Source organism: Cheilinus undulatus, linkage group 8, assembly GCF_018320785.1.
Source record: "Cheilinus undulatus linkage group 8, ASM1832078v1, whole genome shotgun sequence".
Taxonomy (NCBI): Eukaryota; Metazoa; Chordata; class Actinopteri; order Labriformes; family Labridae; genus Cheilinus; species Cheilinus undulatus.
The window spans coordinates 52,809,955-52,837,830 of NC_054872.1; the positions used below are offsets into that span (position 1 = coordinate 52,809,955).

The 27,876-nt window shown below is 42.5% G+C and overlaps 1 protein-coding gene across 1 annotated transcript; it reads left to right on the plus strand.

Annotated features, from left to right (window-relative positions):
• LOC121514203 (GON-4-like protein) lies at positions 1-27,551 on the plus strand. The gene is made up of 31 exons (XM_041794305.1): positions 1-106; positions 2,658-2,814; positions 3,415-3,530; positions 3,676-3,750; positions 4,007-4,057; positions 4,144-4,188; positions 4,370-4,468; positions 4,815-4,874; positions 5,815-5,940; positions 6,729-6,987; positions 7,180-7,281; positions 7,468-7,508; positions 7,749-7,834; positions 9,447-9,693; positions 11,588-11,674; positions 11,859-12,045; positions 12,185-12,332; positions 12,447-12,597; positions 12,678-12,794; positions 13,211-14,224; positions 14,288-14,506; positions 14,617-14,851; positions 14,927-15,084; positions 15,376-15,570; positions 17,122-17,265; positions 17,722-18,030; positions 22,553-22,651; positions 22,731-22,845; positions 22,930-24,004; positions 27,087-27,189; positions 27,275-27,551. Exons 1-31 carry the CDS (start codon positions 83-85, stop codon positions 27,383-27,385), a joined length of 5,955 nt encoding a protein of 1,984 aa, XP_041650239.1. The 5' UTR covers positions 1-82; the 3' UTR covers positions 27,386-27,551.
• Positions 27,552-27,876: the final 325 nt, after the last annotated feature.

Consider the following 27,876-nt stretch of genomic DNA (forward strand, 5'->3'; position numbering starts at 1 on the left):
GTGACGTTGTCGTGGCGGACCATTGATCGGAGCGAGCGAGGCTAACCGGAGCTGCTAAAGTGTTTATATTGATGAGTTCCGGATGTCTGCCGGGATCAGTTTAACGGTAAAACACTCATCTTTATGTTTTTAGATCAGAAATGACGCCACGATAACGGCTTCTGTTTCCTGATTGGTTTATTTTAACAGTGGAGCTTCGCGCTATATCCATGTACACTGTTTTGACCATCACTGCGCATGCTCAGTCCTTGCTGCTATGCTATCGCTGTGTGCTGGTGTCTGTTGAAATTAAAAACATTAAAAGTATTAGGGGTACAGAGAGGTAAACATACATAATTATCCTATTAAATCTAACTGTCAGTGTTCAATAAAGAGATTTACTTAGAGAGGATCACACAGAAACAGGAAGGACTGTCTGAAAGACTTGATCAGATCTCAGAGCAGACTAAAACATTAAAGCCTCTGTACAGTGGTGTAAACCACACTGATTAACCCCTTAGAATTCTGGGTAAAACTACTAAGGAAACGTGTATCCAGGTATACCCTAAATAAACTGAACCCCGTGTCTGAACCATGTAGAGTCCAGGCTGACCCAGGGTGTCTTTAGAAAGATCACAGGAAGTGATCAAGACCACTGTTTCCCTTCATGTTGATATAAAATTAAATGGTATGTAAATACATTGAGTTGATATTAGTTTGGCATTACAGATTCATCATAAAAAAGATTCAGTCAGGCTGACATTGAACTGAGTCTCAAAGTGAGACACTGAATGTGGTCTGGATTTGTGGCTGACAGACTATTAGTAGGCGACCCAAAAAATAAAGGTGCCAGAGATCGGGGACCCCCACTGTATCTGAGGGTAGTTGAACATCGCCATGCACATTCAAGGACGGTCATGTGCAGACAAGGCGTCCCATAAAGAGGGAGAAATGGGAGAGCTTCCTGGGGCCCAGCCAAACTGGGGGCTAACAAAATCATGGTCCATTATAAAGTTACTCTGTGTATTCATGTTTTATATTTAACCTGAACAATAACCACTCTGATCAAAGAAACACGCGTCTTTTTACTCATTTGTGTCATAAAGAGTCCTCTTAAAAATATAAATCCCTTTTCTTAAAAACAGAATTAAAATGGGTTAGTTATGGCAAAAAAGGTGGCTAAGGCTGTGAAACTGGATTTTAAAAGTAGCAGAAATGTGTTAGAAATGTAAAACTTTGCAAAAAAGTTACCAAAGAATCACCAAAAAATGGGTTAAAGTGGCAAAAAAATGGGCACATAAATTAGTGAAATGGGTTTTGAAAGTGGCTAAAATGACTTTGAAGTGGCAAAAAAAAGGTGGAACTTTTGTGAAATAGGATGAAAATTTGAAATAAACTGGCAGAAAATGATTAACTGACACAGAAATTGGCTGAAATGGGTTAAATTGCCAAAAATGGGTATATAAAAAAGTGAAGTTTGGTTAAAATGGGCATAAAAAAGTGGTAGAGGGGGGTTAATAGTGGCAATTATGGGTCAACAGAGCCAACAATAGGCAGAAAGTTATAAACATTCATTTGTGCCAATGTCCATTAAATTTCTGAACAACAGGTGATGTAAGATGTGCCAGGAGGTTGTGCAATATGCCAGTATGCCACTGCTGCCAGAAGTTTGCTTTTCATGTAGATGTAGAAAATTGTTATATGGATATACTGCTGCTACAGGATGTAATGTCATGTGTTCTGTATGATCTTTATGTATGTATTTATTGAATTTGTAACTGTGGGACAGAGACCAGGATAAAGTTCCCTACGGGGATTTAAAGTCTATCTTATCTTAAGTGGCAAAATTCGGTTTAGTAGTGGAAAAAACAGGCAGAAAAAAGTGGTGGAAAGGGTTTAAAATGGATAAAAATGGGTTTTGGGTGGCAAAAATGTGGTCAAATTGGCGGGAAAAAATTGATGAAAACGGGTTAATATTGAGCAAAATTGGTGTAAAGCGACAACAGTGTAATATGAAAAATAATTGAAGTTTTTCTGGAGACCCCCTCTCAGTGTGTTGCGACCCCCAATGGGGTCCCGACACCAATGTTGAGAACCACTGCTCTAAAGTGGGTTCAGTGTACTATATTTTACCCATTTATTACATCGTACTGCGATCTTTCCTTGCTATAATTATGATAAATGAGTGAAAATTTGTATTTCTAACACCTAAGTTAGTAAATATTGAAAATTAACATTTAAGAAAAAATGTTGATCTTTTTCCCCAAACGTCTCATGGGCTGGATGACACCTGCTGGTGGGCTGGAATTGGCCCACGGCTACTAAGTTTAACACCTCAGTTCTAGACAGAGCAAGGAAAGTCCTGATTGGTCAAATGAGGGGTCAATCTAAAGGTCAAAGGTTGGCATGTTCTTATATATAGTGGTGCAAACAACAGACTGGTCAAAAGTTATTATTACAGTAGATACAGGGGACTATTGAGAACAACAACAGTCCATGGATCTTTCTGGACTTTCTGGATTTAAACTGTGGAGACTCTTCCTGTGTTTGACGAAATATTGTGATCAGGAGCGAACAGAAGAGCTTCAGCGGCATCTTCATACTTCTGATTTTTCTGTTTTAAACTGACACTTGGTAGGCTCCCCAGACACATCACCATGTCATCTGTGTTCCGGCAGACGGAGCGACGGCGGCCTGCAGGAGAAGACATTTGTTCACTGGAGACTAAATGTTTGAGGCTCGACGCAGAGAGTGACGTCTCCAGGCGGGACAGGAAGTCTCGCACAGGAAATCTGACTGAGGATGGGCAGGATGAAGAGAGAACACCTGGCTCAGGTGAGAAAGATGAACACTTTACTGTCATGTTTTAAATAAAGTTTACGGAGCACCAGACGTGACATGGTCAAAAAATAAATAAATTGTGGCCACAATATAGCTATAACGTGCACACGAAATACTAATTAATAATATTAATATCATTCCTGGACAGCTGGGTAAGCAAATGGAGCGCACCTTCTCTAAGGTCTAAGGTAGAGGCAGAAGAGGGGCTAAAGCTTCACGATGAACAGGAATAGTATGATTGGATTTTATTTTGGGCTGGGAATGAGCTACAAAGACATTCTGAAAAGCCTGGCATTGAAGGAACCATCGTTACGCAGAAGCATTTAAACAGAACATTTAGAGCCAGGTTGCTTTACCGGCGTAGGTACGACTTGGATGCTGGGAGAGGAAGGCGCGGTTAATTTGCTCACCCAGCTGTCCAGAATAATATTAATATTATCAATTAGTATTTCATGCGCACATTCTACCTACCTCATGGCCACAAATTGGTATTTCGTGGCCACAAGTTAGTATTTCATGAATTAGGAACCAGCTAAGACAGCTGGAAGGAGGCGGGGCCAAATGTTTAACACCTCTGTTTGGTTGGTGGAGTAGTTACCATGGAGACCAGCGATTACAGCGATGATGAGCTGGGAAGACTGGACATTGACCTGGACAGGAAATCCAAACAGCATAACCTGACCTCAAGCAACGTTCGCGCCATTCTGCATGTAAGCCGGAAACACAAATAAACTCATTCCCCCATGATCACCAGCTCATTCCCCCTTTCCCTTTGCTGGTATTTTAATTGGCCTGTCCAATATTTGTGGGGTTTTTTTGTTTTGTTTTTTTTTTGTTTTTTTTTAAATCTTCCAGGAGGTGATTACCCATGAGCGTGTTGTGGCCATGATGAAAGCGACTATTAGGGACACTCAGGACCTGCCCATGTTTGTGAGTCTAATGTGTTTTTTGTTGTCAGTAGTTTATATTTGAATCAGATCACGCACCTTTAAATCATGCTGTTTACTGCTGAAAGTCTTTTTAAAACCTGGAATAATCAGTTTTATTGAGAGTAAATAATTCAAACATATTTTTAGTAAGAAATCTTAATTTAAAACGGAACTCAACGACCTGTCCGCCTGTCTGTTTGAATCTAGGTTTTTTTTTTAAATTATTAATAGATTATTTTTATTCTTTTATCCTTAAGGAGCCAAAGATGACTCGGTCCAGGCTGAGACAGGTTATCCAGCAGGGCCAGGTGAACTTGACTTCCCATAATTCTCTCTGATGGTTAACCTGTGAACAAGACACGAGTATTAATTTGACCTGTCTGTCTGCTTTCAGTCAGTGGACTGGAGTCTCTCTGGGCTGGACTCAGAAACAACCAAGGTAAGAAAACCATCACCTGAAGAACTGACAGTCTTTTATTGTTTCAAAAAGCAGAAACCTGGACAAGAACCAGACTCAGGCAGGGGATCAGATAGACCTGGTCTTGGACAGATACAACGGTTTTGAAAAGAAAGGAGACCTACAGATTCACCTTTAAAACCTTTAGTCCTTCTGTCTGCAGCTTCCTCAGTTTGTTGATATCGAGTTGGAGGACGATGAAGACTCTTCAGATGAGGAGTACTGTCCTGATGAGGATGAGGAGGAGGACACTGCAGAGGAGGTCAGAAACCTGAGTTGAGATTTCATTCATTCATTTTTATTTATTGGTGTGTCTGGAGTTGAGTTATGCCTCTGTCCCAGCTAAAACCAGTCCCATTAACCCAGGGTCCTGACTGTGATGGTCCTCTGGTTCTTACAGATGATCTCAGACATGTGGAAAATATCTAGAGATTTATCACAAATGTCCACTCGAATGTGAGTCAAGGAGGAATTGTTGGATTTTGGAGGTCAGGGGTCACGGCCATAAGGCCTCAAGTTCATAATCTGGGATCGAAAAACAAAAGTATAATCTGACGAAAATAAAAGTCCAGTTCCTGATGTAATTTCCTGTTTCTGTATTTATAAAGACTTTTTTCAGTGATGGAGACAGCTTGACTTCCCCTCCCAGAGCTCAACTACACCTACAGGTAATCTACCACACCTACAGGTACTCTACCACACCTACAGGTAATCTACCACACCTACAGATAATCTACCACACCTACAGGTACTCTACCACACCTACAGATAATCTACCACACCTACAGGTACTCTACCACACCTACAGGTAATCTACCACACCTACAGATAATCTACCACACCTACAGGTACTCTACCACACCTACAGGTAATCTACCACACCTACAGATAATCTACCACACCTACAGGTACTCTACCACACCTACAGGTACTCTACCACACCTACAGGTACTCTACCACACCTACAGATAATCTACCACACCTACAGGTACTCTACCACACCTACAGATAATCTACCACACCTACAGGTACTCTACCACACTTACAGGTAATCTACCACACCTACAGATAATCTACCACACCTACAGGTACTCTACCACACCTACAGATAATCTACCACACCTACAGGTACTCTACCACACCTACAGGTACTCTACCACACCTACAGATAATCTACCACTCCTACAGGTATTCTACCACACCTACAGATAATCTACCACACCTACAGATAATCTACCACACCTACAGGTAATCTACCACACCTGCAGGTAATCTACCACACCTACAGGTAATCTACCACACCTACAGGTAATCTACCACACCGACAGGTAATTTACCACACCTACAGGTAATCTACCACACCGACACACCCGTTGTGCTGCGGTAGTTACCGTAAAGACTAGAGAATCTGCTCCATAAATATTCTACCATGAATGTGTTAAGATGTATGAACATTTGATAATGGTTTTTGTTCACCTGTACCCAGGTTACTCTTTGTTCACCATGATTGTTGATGTTATTGACCTTGGTCAACAGGTACCTCAGTCCTACAGGTACCCTGAACTCTGACCTCTTTCCAGTGTTTGACGTTTTCATGGATTTTTTCAGGACCAGTTGAGGATCTCCTCCCACACCCCTGAGATCCGTCTCGCTGTTCCTGACTCTTCTTTTCTGGAGAGACTGAACGCGGTAGAGCAGGAACTGGACTCCAGTCCCACCTACACCTACAATCAGGTAAGTTCAGACGCTCCAACACCTGTAGGGGGTCACCCTGGACCCACCCAACCCTATGCCCAGATAACAGTAGTCCCTCTACAGGTCAAACCCCATCGTTATGGTCTCCTTCAACTCTGATGGCTGCTCATTCTTCCCATGTATGACTGTAATCCACATCTGCCTTCTCTCTGTCAAAATATTATGAGATGAAAGGTCTAAATATTACAAGATAATAAGTCCAGAAATTATGAGATGAAAAGTCTTAAAAATTACGAGATTTTACGAGATGAAAAGTCCCAAAATTAAGAGACCAAAAGTCTCTCAATTATGAGATGAAAAGTCCAGAAATTATGAGATTAAAGTCCCAAAGTTACGAGATGTAAAGTCTAAAAATTACAAGATGAAAAGTCTCAAAATTACAAGATAAAAAGTCCAGATATTTTGAGACAAAAAGTCTCAAAAGTACGAGGTGAATGTCCCATAATTACTAGATGAAAAGTCTAAAAATTATGAGATAAAAAGTCCCAAAATTACAAGGGGAAAAGTCCTGAAATTACCATCAGGAGATAACATGGCTGAATTTATAGATTGCTCAGTAGTCTTTACTCAGCACTAGTATGCTGCTGGTAACATGTCTCTTGCCTGTCGTTTGGGGTCAGGACGTATGCTTGAACTTGTCTCTGATGTCCCGGTAGAGAGGGCAGGTGGTTATCAAGAACTTTTCTCTGATGTCCCTCTGTCTCTCTCTCTCTCCCTCTCTCTCTCTCCCTCTCTCTCTCTCTCTCTCTCTCACCCCCCACCCCCAGTCTCTGGAAGGTAAAAATGATGATGACATTGATGATGATGGTGGTGGTGACGATGCCGGTTGCCACGGTGATAAAGGAAGTTTGGCATACCGCACACGCTCCAAACTACGTTTGGTTAATGTTCCACTGGGTCAGCTGGAGGCGGAGCTTCTAGCCCCTGACATCACTGCTGACATGTATGAGCAGGGTCGTGCCCAGCGAAAGGAGGACCGCCATTGGACGAGGTGGCTGCAGGGTCTGATGGGGCCTGATAATGAAGGTCAGAGGTCATGTTCACCAAAGCACTTTCAAAATTAAATGATCTGGTTTAATGCAGAATGATGAAATATTGTAATTTGAAACATTTCCTGTTGCGTCCACTCCACCAGCTGTATCTCTGATGAACAGATAGGTAGAGCGCCCCCTCCTGGCTGTTTAATGTCTCCAGTTTTTGCCTGTATATATGTCTCAGAGGATGCTGATGACGAAGATGACCCCGAGTATAACTTCCTGGAAGACATGGATGAGCCGGATGTGGAGGACTACAGGACAGACCGCGGTGTTCAGATCACCAGTAGGTGGCACTAGCTGTACTATATGTGTGGTTAATGTCGGTCTCTAACAGTGCAGTACCACTGAATCTCTCTAGGTAGCATGGTGGCGGACTCCTGTTTAGCTCCAGCTGATCTTTTAAAGCTTTCTGGTCTGAATATTTCTGATTTGTTCAGCCTATAAAAATGAGATGTTTCCTGTCTTTCAGAGAAGGAGGTGAACGAGCTGCTGGACGAGCTCTTTGATACGGTGAGTTTGACCTTTTACATGTTTGGTTTGAGCTCATAGAGATCTTCAGAGTCACATGATCATGTTTACATGTTTTTTTTCCCTTCATGTTTTTCTTTAATAATTCCAAACACAAATTTAAAAAAGATCAGTTTAAACAGCAGACTTTAACCTCAACAGCTCCTTTATTTCAACATTTAGAGAGACAGGCTCAGCTCTGATTGGTCAGGATTAGTCAGGTGACATCTGATATCTTCACAGCTCCAGGACGACCAATCAGAGGAGCAGGAGGCGGAGTCTGACCCCATACAGACTGGAACCAACTTTAATGTTCCCAAAGCTTTAAGGTAAAAAACCCAAAACTATATCAGTCTTTATGGGTTCAGGACCAACCCAGATCCATTATGGACAGGCAGAGACCTGGACCTGGACCAGACTCACGATGAACAGGCAGAGACTTGAACCAGGACCGGAACAAGACTCATGATGAAAAAGCAGAAACCTGGACCAGAACCAGACTAATGAACAGGCAGAGACCTGAACCAGAACCAGGCTCATGATGAGACCTGGATCAGAACCAGACTCATGATGTGACCTGGACCAGAACCAGACTCATGGTGAACAGGCAGAGAGCTAGACCTAGACCAGAACCAGACTCATGATGAACAGGCAGAGAGCTAGACCTGGACCAGAACCAGACTCATGATGACCAGGCAGAGACCTGGACCAGAACCAAACTAATGAAAAGGCAGAGACCTGGACCAGAACCAGGCTCATGATGAGACCTAGATCAGAACCAGACTCATGATGAACAGGCAGAGAGCTAGACCTGGACCAGAACCAGACTCATGATGACCAGGCAGAGACCTGGACCAGAACCAAACTAATGAAAAGGCAGAGACCTGGACCAGAACCAGGCTCATGATGAACAGGCAGAGACCGACACCTGGACTGGAACAAGGATCATGATAAGACCTGGACCAGATCAAGACTAATGAACGGGCAGAGACCTGGACCAGAACCAGGCTCATGATGAGACCTGGACCAGAACCAGACTCATGATGAACAGGCAGAGACCTACACCTGGACTGGAACAAGGATCATGATAAGACCTGGACCAGATCAAGACTAATGAACGGGCAGAGACCTGGACCAGAACCAGGCCCATGATGGGACCTGGACCAGAACCAGACTCATGATGAACAGGCAGAGACCTACACCTGTACCGGACCGAGGATCATGATAAGACCTGGACCAGATCAAGACTGATGAACAGGCAGAGATCTGGACTAGAACCAGGCTCATGATGAGACCTGGATCAGAACCAGACTCATAATGTGACCTGGACCAAGACCAGGCTCATGATGAGACCTGGATCAGAACCAGGCTCATGATGAGACCTGGATCAGAACCAGACTCATGATAAGACCTGGACCAAGACCAGACTTTGGTGTTAGTTCTCTCTGTTGATTGGTTAGTTGTTGATCATGCCACTCTTTATCTTGCTACTTTTGGGCAGTTTAGCCCCTTCCCTTTAGAGCACCTGTCCAGGTGAGAAGTTAAGAACAGATTTGATCAATCAATCAAACAGGAAGAGGCAGAGCTTCCAGATGTCTGTCTGTGTGTATGTGACCTCCTGTCGGGGCAGGGCAGCTGAGCCATGCTGTCTCTGATTGGGTCAGGAGGAACAGGAAGTCCTCCACTGCTTCTTCTTCAAAAAGAACCTATGAAGGAGAGTCCAGTGGGAGGAGACATGGACTATGACTTAAATTACTATAAAGTTAAAATCGTCACCTTCCTAAAATAATGGCAGACTATAATGGCTATGTTAGTCAGACTAAGAAAGCTCAGATCATTATGACACCAATAGCTGACCTCTCTTTTTTATTCTAACTGAATATAATCACAGAAACCTTTAGTGCTATGATAGTCTGGTTTAGACTTTCTGTTTCTTTGAAGATTCGAAGCACCGTTAGCTAGCATGCTAACAGAGCGTCGGCGAGTGGTCAGACAGCAGTATGAAGCCGTACAGCAGAAGAGGGCACTGCAGGACACAACCAACCAGCAACGCCATAGCACTCACCTGAACAGCACACCTGCCCCACAGTCAAGCACCTTCACCCCCCTCCTGATGGTCAGACACACAAGCCCCGCCCTCCATCTAAATGCGACCCAGAAACTACAGCTGCAGCAGCAAGTACAACAGGTGAGAAAACCACGTCTCCAGATGCTCCTAAAGACCAAGAGCTGTCTTTAATCTGACATTCACCTTCAGACTGGTTGGTTTTAATGATAGAGACTGGTTGGTTTTAATGATAGAGACTGGTTGGTTTTAATGATGGAGACTGGTTGGTTATAATGATAGAGACTGGTTGGTTTTAATGATAGAGACTGGTTGGTTTTAATGATGGAGACTGGTTGGTTATAATGATAGAGACTGGTTGGTTTTAATGATAGAGACTAGTTGGTTTTAATGATAGAGACTGGTTGGTTTTAATGATAGAGACTGGTTGGTTATAATGATAGAGACTGGTTGGTTATAATTGTAGAGACTGGTTGGTTTAATGGTAGAGACTGGTTGGTTTAATGGTAGAGACTGGTTGGTTATAATTGTAGAGACTGGTTGGTTTTAATGATAGAGACTGGTTGGTTTTAATGATAGAGACTGGTTGGTTTTAATGATAGAGACTGGTTGGTTATAATGATAGAGACTGGTTGGTTATAATTGTAGAGACTGGTTGGTTTAATGATAGAGACTGGTTGGTTATAATGATAGAGACTGGTTGGTTATAATGATAGAGACTGGTTGGTTTTAATGATAGAGACTGGTTGGTTTTAATGATAGAGACTGGTTGGTTGTAATGATAGAGACTGGTTGGTTTTAATGATAGAGACTGGTTGGTTATAATGATAGAGACTGGTTGGTTATAATGATAGAGACTGGTTGGTTATAATGATAGAGACTGGTTGGTTTTAATGATAGAGACTGGTTGGTTTTAATGATAGAGACTGGTTGGTTGTAATGATAGAGACTGGTGGGTTATAATTGTAGAGACTGGTTGGTTATAATGATAGAGACTGGTTGGTTATAATGATAGAGACTGGTTGGTTATAATTGTAGAGACTGGTTGGTTATAATGATAGAGACTGGTTGGTTATAATAATAGATATTGGTTGGTTATAATTGTAGAGACTGGTTGGTTTAATGGTAGAGACTGGTTGGTTATAATTGTAGAGACTGGTTGGTTATAATGATAGAGACTGGTTGGTTGTAATGATAGAGACTGGTTGGTTTTAATGATAGAGACTGGTTGGTTATAATGATAGAGACTGGTTGGTTATAATGATAGAGACTGGTTGGTTTTAATGATAGAGACTAGTTGGTTTTAATGATAGAGACTGGGTGGTTTTAATGATAGAGACTGGTTGGTTATAATGATAGAGACTGGTTGGTTTTAATGATAGAGACTGGTTGGTTATAATGATAGAGACTGGTTGGTTATAATGATAGAGACTGGTTGGTTTTAATGATAGAGACTGGTTGGTTATAATGATAGAGACTGGTTGGTTATAATGATAGAGACTGGTTGGTTATAATGATAGAGACTGGTTGGTTATAATGATAGAGACTGGTTGGTTTTAATGATAGAGACTGGTTGGTTATAATGATAGAGACTGGTTGGTTATAATTGTAGAGACTGGTTGGTTTAATGGTAGAGACTGGTTGGTTTAATGGTAGAGACTGGTTGGTTATAATTGTAGAGACTGGTTGGTTTTAATGATAGAGACTGGTTGGTTTTAATGATAGAGACTGGTTGGTTGTAATGATAGAGACTGGTGGGTTATAATTGTAGAGACTGGTTGGTTATAATGATAGAGACTGGTTGGTTATAATGATAGAGACTGGTTGGTTATAATAATAGATATTGGTTGGTTATAATTGTAGAGACTGGTTGGTTTAATGGTAGAGACTGGTTGGTTAAGATATCTATCATTATAATGATGGAGACAGGTCGTATTAATGGTATTTATGGGGTGGTAATGAAGGAGATGGGTTAGTTACAGTTTTAAGTTTTTAACACTATGTCTCTGCCTTTCAGCACGTCCAACTGCTGACTCAGATTCACTTGCTGGCTCGCCGTGTTGACGCTCTTCACCATGAAACCTCCATCACTAAACATTACCTGGTCAGTAAACAGTCACCCCTCAGATAGAAGATTACCTTTTGTGAATTGTTTTTACAGAAATGTGTTTTACCTGTTACATGTTTTTCATGTGGTTACCTGTTGTTAGCTGTTGTGGCGTGACTTTTTCATTGTGACGTGTCCCATCCGTGTATGCTAACCTTTTGTTTCATTTTGTTACCTGTAGGAGGAGCTGCAGCAGTTCGCACGGCGTCAGGAGGAATTCAGTCGGTCCAGCAGTTTTAGAGTGTGTAACTTGAAGGGGGCGCTGGATCTCCTGCAGGATGCGGAGCACAGACTGGTTCCTCCTCCTGCTCCTCCCGCTCCTGCTTCGTCCAAACGCTGGCTGCCAGCCATGACTCAGTCTACCAACAGTAAGGAGAAGCTCCACCCCTCACATTGACACAAAGTGTAAAATGTCCTGAATTTTCCATTATAGGAACTGTCTATATATTTTAGATGAACTCTTGTAGAAGTTTCAGAAGGTCGGTCAGTTGTTGTCTTTTTCCGTAGGTCTGGCCTTCCCTCTGCTGCCTGCTGACCTTGCCTGGATTTTTGCCACCCGGCCCGTGTTCCTCTACCCAGAACTACTTCCTATTTCCAGCCTGGATGCTGCGAGCTCTAGACAGCAGAGAAATGTCTATACAGCAGGAGAGGATGGGTAATCCCAATTTTTCCCATCCATGCCTCTGTTCAGACTGATGTCAGTAATATTTCCCATCATGCCTCTGTTCAGACTGATATCAGTAATATTTCCCATCATACCTTTGTTCAGACTCATCGTGCTTGCTCTGAAACACTTCGAAGGAACTGTGGAGCCTGATCAGCTGATCAGTTCTTACCTCATCCGTAAGACCAGGTGGAACTTCCGGAAACACGTCAGAGAGATGAGCGGAGCCAGAGCGCCACCAAACAACATAATCAAGGTGACATCACTGAGACGTCATCAGCTCTGTTGATGCTGCTGAAAGAGTAGAGCAGGTAAAACTCATCTGGCTGTTTTCAGGTGTTCCTGACCCAGAAGGTCATCCCCCCCCTGCCACTGGCATGCTGCCGAATTCTGCCAGACGACCAGCGCCCCCCAGTGGACAGGGACATCTCCAACATGCCAAACTGGCTCAAGGTAGGACTCAAGCTATGCCCTATTAGACCCCTCAGATGTTCAAATTAATGCACAGAAGTGTAATGTTAGTGTCCCTGTTTTAGTTTGACACAGCAGTGTAATGTTAGTGTCCCTGTTTTAGTTTGACACGGCAGTGTAATGTTAGTGTCCCTGTTTTAGTCTGACACAGCAGTGTAATGTTAGTATCCCTGTTTTAGTCTGACACAGCAGTGTAATGTTAGTATCCCTGTTTTAGTCTGACACGGCAGTGTAATGTTAGTGTCCCTGTTTTAGTCTGACACGGCAGTGTAATGTTAGTGTCCCTGTTTTAGTCTGACACAGCAGTGTAAAGTTAGTGTCCCTGTTTTAGTCTGACACAGCAGTGTAATGTTGCTTCTACTTTTACCTGAATGTTCTCCGAATGTTCTACATTGCAGAACAGTCAATTGATCATCCAGAAGACTCGACTTGACTCTGCCTCTTACCCACCATCCCTCCCACCAGGTGTCACACTTCGGCTTCACCCCTACTGGCTCAGCAAATCCCGCCTCCAAGCCCCCCAGCACAAACGTATTTTTAAATTGGCCCACAATGCATCACTGCCTCCCCTTGCTAAAGCTCCAGTAGACAGACAGGTAGAACTTATGGCCCCGCCCCTCTCCAAAGCTCTAGTAGATGGACAGGTAGACCTTTTGGCCCCGCCCCTTGCCAAATCACCAAAAGACAGACAGGTAAACCTTATGGCCCCATCTCCTCCAGGTGTTTCAGAACCTCCAGTTGTTCCTTACTCTGAAGCAGCTGTGCCCTTGGCTGCTGTTAATTCAGGCTCTGCCCACATTACTACTTCTTCTATCCCTTTTGGACAGAGACTGCAGCAGAGTAGCTCTACCCCCCTATTGCTCCCCCTCCCTCCTCTTACCTACACTGACACTACAAATCCCATGATGCCCTGCTCTACTGCTGCTCTACAGCCTGGGTACATCCTGATGGTGTGGACGCCGCCCACTGCTTACTCTTTACCTGCTGCTACTCCCGCTGTTCACCTTGAGCACGCTGTGACACGGAAGGAGCCAATCATAGAGGAGCAGGAGGAGACATTAGCTAGACTTCCTACTACACCAGAGGAGGGAATTGCAAGACAGGAAAGTCCTCCTCCTCCACCACCAGAGGAGAGACTGTACGGAGAGGAAAGGCCTCCTCCCTCACCAGAGGGACCAGACAGACAGGAAAGACCACCTCCTTCTCCTCCATCAGTGGAGAGACCAGACGGACAGGAAGGACCTCCTTCACCACCAGAGGACGGATCGACTTTAAAACTGGTTCCAAAGAAATCCTATGAGGTTCAGAACGGGGGGAGGCAAGAGGATGAAAGGGAGGAGGACGGGGGAGAGGGAAGAGAGGAAGATGGAGGAGGAGAGCAGGAGGAGAACAGAGGAGAAGAGCGAGAGGAGGATGGTGGAGAGGAGCAGGAGGAGAGCAGAGGAGGACAACGAGAGGAGGATGGTGGAGAGGAGCGGGAGGAGGACGGAGGAGGGGAGCAGGAGGAGGATGGAGGAGGAGAGCAAGATGAGGACGGAGGAGGGGAGCGGGAGGATGACGGAGAGAAGGATGAAGATCAGCAGGGGGATGAAGAGGAGGAGGAGGACTTTGATGACCTCACACAGGATGAAGACGAAGAGGAAGTGATGTCATCAGCATCAGAGGAGTCTGTGCTGTCTGTGCCTGAGTTACAGGTAAACAGGAAGTGTTTTATTGTGTCTAAATCCACACCCTAACATCACACCTGCCTGACACTATACAGCAGTTGATATTTGTCATTTCAGCTGACTTCTGACCTTTTCAGGAGACGATGAAGCAGCTGACTTGGCTGGCGGCGGAGCAGCGTCTCTGTGCAGACGGAGACTCAGAGGAGGATCACTCTCCGACCTCCCCTGGCTCTCAGGAAGAGGAGGAAGAAGAGGAGGAGGAGGGGCCTAAATGCGAGGAGTCGGGCAATGGACGGAGGTCAAAGGAGGCTGGAGAGGAAGATGCGCGGGGTGAGGGAACGCAACGAGGGGGAGGAGGCCGGCGAGGGCGAGGTGAGAGCTGTCTCTGGTGTAACAGCAGGCGTCTTGTTAACTTGGAGTGTTCTGATGGTTTCTCTTCTATCATAGGGAGGAGTCGACCTCTCCGAGGTCTGAGAAGGAGTCGTCAGGAACGCCACAGCGTCGACACCGCCAAGCTGTTACTGCTGTACGACGAACACATCCTGGACAACGACCCGCACCGAGAGAGCAAAGATGCTGCCTTCGCACAGAGCTACCTCAACAGGGTAAGACAATGATGATGCTGAGCATGGTCCTGTAACCACCGCCATGCTGGTCATTTGATCAATTAATCAACTGATCAGGCAGTCAGTCAATTAATTAATCAGTCAGTCAGTCAATAAATCAACAGGTCAGATAATCAATCATCAGTCAGTTCATCATTTCCAAAGTTCATCTCTGCAAAATGAGCATGTGTGGTTTTGTTCATGTGACTATGAATGCTTAAGTGTTGCTACGGCGACCATCAGGAACAGGAAACAGTTTCTATGAAACTACAATGACGTCTGTGTTTCCAGGTGCGTGAGGCGCTGCAGGATTTACCTGGACAGGTGGGGCAGTTTGTGTCCCTGCTGAGTGAGTTCGAGCAGGCGCGAGGACAGGAAGTGGTAATGTTGTTCCGGAAGCTGCGATGCATCCTGGGAGACCACACAGACCTCCTCCGGGACTTCGCTGCTTTCCTCCAACCAGAGCAGGCGTTGCTGTGTGGTCTGGTGAGCAGCTCAGGTGTAACTATGATATCTAGGTGTGTCGGTGATTAAACAGGTGTAATAAAGGTTTATCAGTGATTAAACAGGTGTAATAAAGGTGTATCAGTTATCAAACAGGTGTAATAAAGGTGTATCAGTTATCAAACAGGTGTAATAAAGGTGTAACAGTTATCAAACAGGTGTAATAAAGGTGTATCAGTTATAAAACAGGTGTAATAAAGGTGTAACAGTTATCAAACAGGTGTAATAAAGGTTTATCAGTTATCAAACAGGTTTAATAAAGGTGTATCAGTTATCAAACAGGTGTAATAAAGGTTTATCAGTTATCAAACAGGTGTAATAAAGGTGTAGCAGTTATCAAACAGGTGTAATAAAGGTGTAACAGTTATCAAACAGGTGTAATAAAGGTGTATCAGTTATCAAACAGGTGTAATAAAGGTGTAACAGTTATCAAACAGGTGTAATAAAGGTGTATCAGTTATCAAACAGGTGTAATAAAGGTGTAACAGTTATCAAACAGGTGTAATAAAGGTTTATCAGTTATCAAACAGGTGTAATAAAGGTGTAACAGTTATCAAACAGGTGTAATAAAGGTGTATCAGTTATCAAACAGGTGTAATAAAGGTGTAACAGTTATCAAACAGGTGTAATAAAGGTGTATCAGTTATCAAACAGGTGTAATAAAGGTGTATCAGTTATCAAACAAGTGTAATAAAGGTGTAACAGTTATCAAACAGGTGTAATAAAGGTGTATCAGTTATCAAACAGGTGTAATAAAGGTGTAACAGTTATCAAACAGGTGTAATAAAGGTGTATCAGTTATCAAACAGGTTTAATAAAGGTGTATCAGTTATCAAACAGGTGTAATAAAGGTGTAACAGTTATCAAACAGGTGTAATAAAGGTGTAACAGTTATCAAACAGGTGTAATAAAGGTGTATCAGTTATCAAACAGATGTAATAAAGGTGTAACAGTTATCAAACAGGTGTAATAAAGGCTTATCAGGTATCAAACAGGTGTAATAAAGGTGTATCAGTTATCAAACAGGTGTAATAAAGGCTTATCAGTTATCAAACAGGTGTAATAAAGGCTTATCAGTTATCAAACAGGTGTAATAAAGGTGTATCAGTTATCAAACAGGTGTAATAAAGGTGTATCAGTTATCAAACAGATGTAATAAAGGTGTATCAGTTATCAAACAGGTGTAATAAAGGTGTATCAGTTATCAAACAGGTGTAATAAAGGTGTATCAGTTATCAAACAGGTTTAATAAAGGTGTATCAGTTATCAAACAGGTGTAATAAAGGCTTATCAGTTATCAAACAGGTGTAATAAAGGTGTATCAGTTATCAAACAGGTGTAATAAAGGTTTATCAGTTATCAAACAGGTGTAATAAAGGTTTATCAGTTATCAAACAGGTGTAATAAAGGTGTAACAGTTATCAAACAGGTGTAATAAAGGTGTATCAGTTATCAAACTTTTAACCAATATCGTCATTGATTTTATTATTAATCATCATAATCATTAATTATCACTTTCTTTGTTTTCTGCAGTTTGAGGAGCAGCAGGCGTTCGAACGAAGCCGCCGCTTCCTGCGACAGTTAGAGATCAGCTTTGGAGAAAATCCATCACACTATCAAAAAATCATCAAAGCCCTGCAGACGGGACCGGACCTGAGCCCTAGCAGCATCCAAGAGGTACTGGGACCAGTTTATTTATTACCAGTGCAACCGGTAGAACCAGTTTAACCATGACAGCACCAGTCTAACCAGTAGAACCAGTTTAATCATTTACGTCTCCAGTTGAACCATTAGAACCAGTTTAACCATAACAGCACCAGTTCAATCAGTTGAACCAGTTTAACTTTAACAGCACCTGTTTAACCAGTAGAACCAAACTAACTTGGAAAGGAGTTTGGTTCCTGAGCTGGTGCGTGGAGGGTTGCCAACTATGTCTAGTTGGCAACCCTCCACCTCCTACACCATCTCTGGCTCCTTCTCTGCCAGAAGGTGACCCAGAAACCAGTCCGCTTTGCCATAGATCAGTAAGACTAGGTCTCTAATTTTGTGTACTGCCTAGTAAACATTGGACCTGACCCACATTCCTATTCTTGCATAACCAGTAACCAGTGAAATCTTTTCTCTCTTTTTCAGCTGAAGTCTCAGATGGCAATGCTGCTCAAAGGCCACACCCTCCTACAAAATGAATTCTGGGTATTTTTTGAGGAGCTACGACCACCCCCCGCCCACCCAGGCCAGTTTGAAGAGGCTCATTGGCCAGACGAAGGAGGGGGTGGGGTAGAAGGTACAGAGGGATTTGGCCAGGTGTCTGGAGGCAGGGCCAGCGGCGGCTTTGAGGAAGTGACGCTCCCAGAGCTTGAAGAGGAAGAGGAGGGGCAGAAGGTGCCACCAATCACAAGTCGACGCCAGAGGAGAAAGATGGCCGCCCACAGAAACTACAAGGTGTTTACCGGGGCATATCAATTATGGATTTATTAGTCAATTAATTTTCAGTGATTTATGGATAATTGATTCAGTAATTATCATTAATAGTAAGTAAGTTAGTTCGTAAGTTAGATAGTTAGATAGTTAGTAAGTTAGTTAGCTAGTTAGTACATTAGTTAGCAAGTTAGTATATTAGTTGGCAAGTTAGTAAGTACGTAAGTTCGCTAGTTAGTACGTTAGTAAGCTAGTCAGTTAGTAAGTTAGCTAGTTAGCTAGTTAGTTAGCAAGTTAATAAGTTAGTTTGTTAACCAGTTAGCACATTAGTTAGTAAGTTAGTTAGTACATTAGTAAGCAAGTTATTAAGTTAGTTAGTAAGTTAGCTTGTTATTTAGTTAGTTAGCACGTTAATTAGCTAGTAGGTTAGCTTGTTAGCTAGTTAGTAACTAAGTTGGCTAGTTAGTACGTTAGTAAGCTAGTCAGTAAGTTAGTAAGTACGTAAGTTTGCTACTTAGTATGTTAGTGGGCTAGTCAGTAAGTTAGCTAGTTAGTAAGTTAGTTAGTTAGTACATTAGTTAGCAAGTTAGTAAGTTAGCTAGTTATTTAGTTAGTACGTGAGTTCGCTAGATAGTACGTTAGTAAGCTAGTCAGTTAGTAAGTTAGCAAGTTAATAAGTTAGTTTGTTAACCAGTTAGTACATTAGTTAGTAAGTTAGTACATTAGTAAACAAGTTATTAAGTTAGTAAGTTGGCTAGTTAGTACGTTAGTAAGCTCGTTAGTAAGTTAGTTAGTAACTTAGCTAGTTAGTACGTAAGTTCACTAGTTAGTACGTTAGTAAGCTCGTTAGTAAGTTAGTTAGTAACTTAGCTAGTTAGGACGTAAGTTCACTAGTTAGTACGTTAGTAAGCTTGTTAGTAAGTTACTTAGTAAGTTAGCTAGTTAGTTAGTATGTCAGTTCGCTAGTTAGTATGTTAGTAAGCTCGTTAGTAAGTTAGTTAGTAACTTAGCTAGTTAGTACGTAAGTTCACTAGTTAGTACGTTAGTAAGCTCGTTAGTAAGTTAGTTAGTAACTTAGCTAGTTAGTACGTAAGTTCACTAGTTAGTACATTAGTAAGCTCGTTAGTAAGTTAGTTAGTAACTTAGCTAGTTAGTACGTAAGTTCACTAGTTAGTACGTTAGTAAGCTCGTTAGTAAGTTAGTTAGTAACTTAGCTAGTTAGTACGTAAGTTCACTAGTTAGTACGTTAGTAAGCTCGTTAGTAAGTTACTTAGTAAGTTAGCTAGTTAGTTAGTATGTCAGTTCGCTAGTTAGTACGTTAGTAAGCTTGTTAGTAAGTTAGTTAGTAACTTAGCTAGTTAGTACGTAAGTTCACTAGTTAGTATGTTAGTAGGCTAGTCAGTAAGTTACTTAGTAAGTTAGCTAGTTAGTTAGTATGTCAGTTCACTAGTTAGTACTTGTACTCTTGTGCTCTCATTTCTGCTCAGTCCTTCCTCTATCCAGCTACCCACAGTCCAGCTAGGCCAAGGTCGCCACTCCACCTCAGGCCAGCCCCCCCACCTTTCCCACCAGTAACAGTCCTGGCTGCATAAACCAATAAACAGCATTAGAAATAGAGCAGAAAAGGAGAATTCGCAGAACTTGCCTGTTTCTAAATAAATAACGACACAAACATTTTAACAGGTCCCTACAGTATGTTAGTTATCATATTAGTTAGCTAGTTAGTACATTAATAAGTTAGTTAGCTAGTTAGTGAGTTAGTTTGTTAGTAGGTTAGCTATTTCCTTAGCTAGTTAGTAAGTTAGCTAGTTAGTAAGTTAGTTAGCTAGTTAGTTAGCACGTTAATTAGCTAGTAGGTTAGCTTGTTAGCTAGTTAGTAACTTAGCTACTTAGTTAGTTTGCTAGTTAGTTAGTACTTTAGTTAGCTAGTAGGTTAGCTTGTTAGTTAGCTAGTTAGTAACTTAGCTAGTTAGTAAGTAAGTTAGTTAGCTAGTTAGTAACTTAGCTACTTAGTAAGTTAGTGAGTTAGTTAGTAAGTAAATTAGTTAGCTAGTTAATTAGCACTTTAGGTAGCTAGTAGGTTAGCTTGTTAGTTAGCTAGTTAGTAATTTAGCTAGTTAGTTAGTACATAAGTAAGTTAGCTAGTTAGGTAGTTTTCAATAATCAGAATTTCAGCATCATAACACAACACAAAATCCCAGCAACAGAAGAACCCATGAAAAATTCAACCCGAATTTTAACCCCATCATCATAACAACCCAGCAGACACATTATAAAAACCAGAAAGACTTGTTAAAGACCCAGAACGAAAATAAAAACCCACAGTAACCTAGACGAATCCAGGCAACACAGGAACCAAACAAGGAGACCTATTAATCTACTAACTGTAACTTAAATAACTGCTGTAAGATGCCTTACCTCATGCACATTTGTACTCATTAACCACCTTAAATAATCCTTTCCACCTCTTGTAAATCTGATCATGTCTATTCCTCATTCTTGCAGCCATACTACACAGTGACTTGGATATACTAGAAAAATACTAACAAGAGCATAACCAGCTAAAACTTATTTTTGTTTTAAATAGTATGTGGGTTAAACTGCGTACTTCTGCAAAGTTTTCAAATTTTTCTGCTTTGAATTTAAAGTTTTGGTTATAGTGTAATTTTATTTTCAGATATAAGTTGTGCATCCATGCATGCATGATGCAGAGGCCATGGTTTGTGGTGTTGTGGTTCCAGTCTGGAAGGGAAAGGTTTAGGGATGCACGATATCGGTAGTATATCGGTATCAGCCGATAATAGCTTAGAAAGTTAATTATCGGTATCGGCGGATAGTAAAATTTACGCAGATGTGTACGGCCGATAATGTGACGTCATAATTAAGCGCACGCGATGAAGCCGGACGTGCACCAACAACAATAAACAACATGTCAGCTGTGTGGGAGAAGTCTGAGGAGTGGGAACAACACAGCAAAGTAGCTGTTTGCATTGCTTTAAAGTACATCAGATGCTTGGAGCTTGGCAACATGCCTTTAACACCACTAGTTTAATTTTGCATCTGAAAAACCGCCAACCTGATGACTACAAGGACTTTAAAGAGTGGCAAAACTTCGTGCCAGGGAAAACTCGGCAGCAGCCTCTATTTCAGTCATTCAACAAAGCTAAAAAATACAGCATTGACCACCCAAAGGTAAGGAGCTGAACAGGAAAATCATTGAATTTATAGTTCTTGATAATCAGCCTTTCAGCGTGGTGGAATATACCGGCTTATGGTGCATTTAAAGCCCCGCTACATTATACCTAGCAGGTGCTTATAGCCTTACCTGAACTGCAAAACTAAGTTTCGAGTCATGTAGAGAAGCTCCTCATTAAAGCTAAACATATTAGCTTCCCCACGGATATATGGACATCAAGTGTCCATGCTGTTAGCACGTTTAGCCTCACTGCCTCCGTGGATAGATGAGGATTCACTCTTAAAAAGTCTGTCCTGCACTCACAGGAGTGCTCACTCAGCAACCGCAGTTGCAGCCGCTTTTGATAACATGTTTGGACATTGAAAATAGAGATTAAAAAGAACGTGCATGTCGTCCTACGAGACATGCATGAAACATGGCAAAAGCAACGACCACATCTGTTTGCTGTCTCCCGTGCACACTCGAAGGTGCACAAAGGTGTGTCCAGCAATGGAGATGTGGGTGTCACTGTGTTGTTACAGAGCTGTTTACAGTGAAATGCCCATTAAACTTGGCTGCTTAGGTACTTTGTGCTGTTTAGGCAGAAACAGGAGAACTACTTTAGTTGAAGTTTTATTTCTGTTCATCTTGAATCTCAGAAACTTAGAATCATAATTAAACTCTGAACTATAGCTAGATTTTTTGCATTAAAGAATCTTTTGTTGTTGTTGTTATTTAAAGCCCTTTGTCAGGAGTATCTCAGGGAGCCATCCTGCAAACTGGCTGAGTAATAAGGAGAATCAGTGTAAATTTATAAGCTATTTCTTCTTTGCACTGTGGAGCTCAGTGTCAGCAGGTTATTGTGCTGCTGCTTATTACCCTCAAAAATGCAGATGACTTTGGCTGTACTGTTAAAAATACATGTAAGCATGTAATACACATGTAACCCAAAGACATTACTGTAAGTTTGTCATTATTGTATGGCTGTATTTGAAAAAAAAAAACAATATATCCTTCAGTTCTGATAAAAATCAAATGTTTTCTCAGTTTGTCCAAAAATAGACTACCAATATTTTAAAAAAAAATTGTAGTCCATGATAGAATTGGTGTTTTTAACAGTGGAAAAATTGTAATTCGATATCGGTATCGGCCAAAATTTGTTTCAAAATATCGGCATATCGGATATCGGCAAAAATCCAATATTGTGCATCCCTAGAAAGGGTAATATGCAGAGGGTACCAACTACAGCTTTAAGGGGCCTGATCCAGCTCACTGTATACTGGGTACCCAGGGGGCCTGGTGGGCTGGTCCAAACCATGTGATGTTAGCAGGGCTGTGGTTCTTCAGATAATTACCCTGTGATATTTGCAGGACTGTGATTGGTTGGAGAAAGACTGGGCGTGTCTCTGTCCGGACTCAAAGATCCGCCGGCACAGGAGGAAAGGATGCTCTCGTTGCCATGGAAACAAGGTTTGTTTTTATGAGTTTTACCAGTTAGTGACAGGTGGGTGAAGTTTAAACGCCTGACCTACCTATTTTTTCCCATCAGATGTCAGGGGGTGTGTCCAAGGCCATGAAGAGTCTGGATCCTCTGTATGCCCAGATAAGCTCCGCCCACCAACAGTCAGGGGACAGAGAGCCAAAAGGGGACAGTCCTAAGCCAGGTGAGTCAAAGTGAGTCAGGTGATCAATGACTGCTGTGATTTGTGAGATCAGTTGATTCAGATTTTTTTTGTGTGTGTGGACAGATCGCAGCAATGCATCATGGGAAGGCTCCTACAGCCAGACTGGAGAGAAAGAGGAGGAGCTTGAGGAGGAGCTGGATGAGGAGGAGGATGACGATGAAGAAGAGGAGAGTAGAAGAAGCGAAAAGGAGCAGAGTCCGACGGTGAAGAGGAGGAGGGTCGATGAGACACTGACAAGCTCTGCCTCCTCTGCCATCATCATAACCTCTGCCATCTGCAGCTCCTCCTCCTTTACCTCCATCATCTCAACCACAACCTCTACCTCCTCTACAGTTGCCTCGTCCACCACCACCACCTCTTCCTCCCCCATCTCCTCCACCACTCCCTCTAATCCCCCCTCCTCCACCAATCTACCCTCCTTAACCTCTCCTTCTAATCCCCCCTCCTCCACCAATCTACCCTCCTTAACCTCTCCTTCTAATCCCCCCTCCTCCACCAATCTCCCCACCTCCATCTCTCCTTCTAATCCTGCCTCCTCCACCAATCTCCCCTCCTCCACCTCTCCTTCTAATCCTGCCTCCTCCACCAGTCTACCCTCCTTCGCCTCTCCTTCTAATCCCCCCTCCTCCACCAATCTCCCCACCTCCAACTCTCCTTCTAATCCTGCCTCCTCCACCAATCTCCCCTCCTCCACCTCTCCTTCTAACCCCGCCTCCTCCACCAATCTCCTCTCCTCCACCTCTCCTTCTAAACCTGCCTCCTCCACCAATCTCCCTTCCTCCATCTCTCCTTCTAATCCTGCCTCCTCCACCAATCTCCCCTCCTCCACTTCTCCTTCTACTCCTGCGTCCCCCACCAGTCTACCCTCCTCTAATCCTGCCTCCTCCATCTCTCCCTCTAATTCTGCCTCCTCCACCTCTCCTTCTAATCCTCCCTCCTCCACCTCTCCTTCTAATCCTCCCTCCTCCACCTCTCCTTCTAATCCTCCCTCCTCCACCTCTCCCTCTCATCTCCCCTCTTCCGCCCTCTCCCCCTCCCCCGGTGCTACTCCTCGCCCTAGCGCTCCTCCTGAGCTTGCCGTCTGTGCCCAGAACATTTCTCTGACGGCGAGTGGAGAGAAAGTCATCCTGTGGACCAGGTAGGTCTTCTGGGCCCCCTTAAGATAATGGACAGTAAATCTGTAGTCCATTTAGTTTATTTAAGAAGGGAGGTAGATTCAGTCCCCTGGAGTGATGTCTTGATTGTTGTCATTGGAACTCCAGTTATACCTCCCCTTCTGTATTGGACTTCAGCCATACCACAAGGTCTATCTAGACTGGAAGGTGACATCTTCATCAGACTGGACTGTCTGAGACTGGCTCTAATCCTCAACCCCCTACTGCCGTTGTCTGTTCTGGGAGGTCTCCTCCTGGGCTTCCACCTAGGACTAGGCAATTCATTGCCTTCTCATGTTAGGTCGTTACCTTCTGGCATCCTGACTTTAAGGACTGTGAGGTCACTTGGGCATCTCCCGAGTCCAGGACGTATGTGTGGCCACTTTAGCATATCTCCTGATCTCCTGCATGGTCAGGTTATGTGTCTCTAAACATGGAAGCATCAGAGCGAACGCTGATGCAGGTTGTTAATGAAGAGGGCTTTGAAAGTTTGGTCCTCCTCCAGACCTGGAGCACTACATTCTTGGAAGTATGCTGTCCTCAGACGCTGGTAATAATCTCTGGAGGCTTCATATTTTTGGTGTAAGATGCTGAAAGCCCTGAGAGTGGCTGAAGCAGGGTTGGTGTCTGTGGTGTGCTCTTCAATTGCCAGAGATTCAATGAGCCTGGTACACAGATTAGAAACTGTCTGAGTCATCTGAGGTGTAATCACACAGCTGGAGACTTTGTGATGGGGGTTTACTCGAGGTGACAGAGTGGGGCCTGGTGTGGCCAGAGTGCTAAGGCTGCTTGCTACTCTAGCTCGGAAACTAGGAGAGTATTTTCTTACCTTAAAGTCTTTAAAGATAAATAAACTCACACCCCTTAGACATTAACAGTTGGCCACTCTTTGTGTTGGTTGCTCTGTTAACTGGGCAATAACGCTAAACAACAGATAGGACAACACAAAGTTTTAAAACTAGCAAATAAAAACCAACATGCAACACAACTAAACCACAGCTTGATACCACTTTGCACAAAAAATATATTTTCAAAACATACCTGTTTTGAAAAATTAATTAGTTCTGGATAACTTTAAAACAACACTGCAATAAAGTAGGTTTATTGAAGGCCTCACACAGGGAACCAATTTTGTTGGGTTTTAATGCAAGGAGGATGCAGAGAAGGCCAGGGTTTGTGGCCTGTGTGAGACAGTAGAGGACCACCTGGGCACAGGTACTGCTTGCCTGACATACAGGGCCAAGCAGAGCCTCAAGGCAGCTGCATCCTCTACATGCTGCTCTGCAGTAAAGGCGCCTGATGGCACAATCATGGCGAAGGAGTCCAATATAAAGGAATAACTGGCTACTTTGAAGAATATCGGGCAGATCTCCCCTGTCAAGAGCTCCAAATGGATGCCGCTGAGGCAGTGAGTGTGGACCCACCTGTCAGCTGTGATCCACCAATTGTTGAGGAGACTCACCAGGCCAGGGGGGTCAAACTCAATCCCAGCAGGGGCTGGATTCTGGAGTCAGGACTAACCTAAAGGCCTAACAGGGTCACCTTTTTAACCAGAAACCGTCAACCTCACTTCAACAGTAATAAAAGATGAAATAAAAAACTCAGCACTGGTGATAAATGCTTTTGACTTTTAAAAAGTTAAAGAGAGAAGTTTAAAGCTCACAATCGGAGAAAAGTGAATTTATTAGTTCAAAAAGGTCCAAACATAAAATTGAAATTGAAAAATAATGTTTTTAAAGGCAAATATATTAGAAAAAAAGTCAAAATCATAAGTTTAAAAGGTCAAATTATGAAAGAAGATTTGTAATCATGAAATTAAAAATCAAAATATGATTCAAAATTTTAAATTGAGTCTAAAAGTAGGAAATTAAAAGTCAGAATCCTAAGTTTGAGTCCTAATTGTGAGATGCAAAATTGAAAAACTGAAATTAAAACACAAATTAATTTTTTTCCCACCTTCCTGACTTCTTATCTGAATATTTTTACTCCTTTTCAGATTTTATGACTTCACGAGGATTTATTAAATCATCAGGATAAGTTCACATTTTTATACTTGAGGAAAGCTACAGACCTCAGACTGATGGGCTAGTTAGAACAGAAATATGAGATTGTCTTGCAGGCCGGATTTAACTGTTCCAGGCAGTGAACAAGCTGAAGGCTCTGAAAGCACCAGGTGTATGTAGATCCAGGCTCAGATGCTAGTGGCGGGTGGTGAAACCTCCCTACTGTTGTTGCATGGAAAACAGACATCATCCCTACTGACTGGGCGTTGCTGTTCCAGTCTGGAAGGAAAGGCTGATGTTGAGAGTGTACCAACTACAGGGGTATTACACTTACCTTAGTGCCGGGGACTGATACTGCTAGAAAGGATACATAATCCGATGCTCCAACACCAGCCGCCTGAACAGTCAGGCACCTGGCGTGATCAAGTTTTCCACATACTGGGTGCCCAGGACTTGATGGCCTGGTCCAGACGCTGGGGGCAGCCATGTGCTTCATGTAGAGGTCTGGTGGGAGAACACCTGAAGAGGTAGGGTATGGTCCTTGAGCAGCCATGGAGGATGGACCACCAGGAGGTCAGAGCAGTACAGGACCAAGGTTGATGTGGCAAAGTGCTGATCTGGCATATGCTCCAATACTGACTTGAAGGCTGCTGTCAGAGCAACCTGGGCTTCATAAGACCCCAGCAGGGCCACAGGCTGAATGGCTCCATGACATGTTGCATTATATATATATATATATATATATATATATATATATATATATATATATATATATATCTATATATATATATATATATTTATTTTTATGTATATATATATATATATATATAGTATATGTATATATATATATATGTATATGTATATATATATGTATATGTATATATATGTATATGTATATATATATATGTATATGTATATGTATATATATATATATGTATGTATATATATATATATATATATATACATATATATATATATATATATATATATATATATATATTTATAAATATATAACTATGGGGTCTGGTATTTTAAAGTATTTTTCTTTTCTCAATGTCTCCAGAGAAGCTGATAGAGTCATTTTAACGACGTGTCAGCAGGAAGGAGCCAATCAGAACACATTTCAGGCCATCTCTACTCTTCTCGGCAACAAGACTCCCAGCGAGGTAATTGGCTGTATGTTCTTGTGTCTGGGATGTGATTGGTTGTTTTTTTTAGTTCAGTCTGGTTAACTCTTGGTTGTGTCTGCAGGTTGCTCGCCGTTTTCAGGACTTGATGTGTTTGTTTCGAACATCGGCTCGTCAGGTCAACCCAGAGGACGAGGCTCCGCCCACTGAACCAGAGGCCGATGACAAGGACTGATCTCAGCCAATCAGGAGCATCTGTGAACTTTGAAGAAAGGCCAACATTCCTTGGACTTTTGTTGTAAAAAAACTATATGTAAATGACCAGTTTTTCCTGTAAATAAAGGTGTATAAATATAAATTATTTAATATTTTCATAAATAAAAAGTTTTTGTTTTTTTAAACATTGAAACAGAATTCTGTCTGTGGTCCCAAGTTAATGTGTTGGCGTTTTTTTCCTTTGGTTTTAATTAAGTTTATTTAGCTTAAACCAATTAATGAGTCTAAACAGATAATTAATGATATCCAACCATCTATCATCATCATCATCCATCTGACATACAGCCAGGCACACTCACGCCTACGGGCAACTTAAGAGTTACTAATTAACCTAACGAGCATGCTTTTGGTGGTAGGAGGAGAGAGAATCCACGCATGCAAGAGAACATAGAGCTTGATACAGAGAGACCCTGACCAGGATCAGAACCAGGAACCTTCCTACTGGGAGGA

Bases quoted from the DNA above. Each gene is read 5' to 3' on its own strand.
- LOC121514203 (XM_041794305.1), top strand. From the start codon at position 83: ATGTCTGCCGGGATCAGTTTAACG. The intron at 15,085-15,375 runs GTAAGACAATGA...CTGTGTTTCCAG, and splicing joins CACAGAGCTACCTCAACAGG to GTGCGTGAGGCGCTGCAGGA. The intron at 17,266-17,721 runs GTACTGGGACCA...TCTCTTTTTCAG, and splicing joins GCCCTAGCAGCATCCAAGAG to CTGAAGTCTCAGATGGCAAT.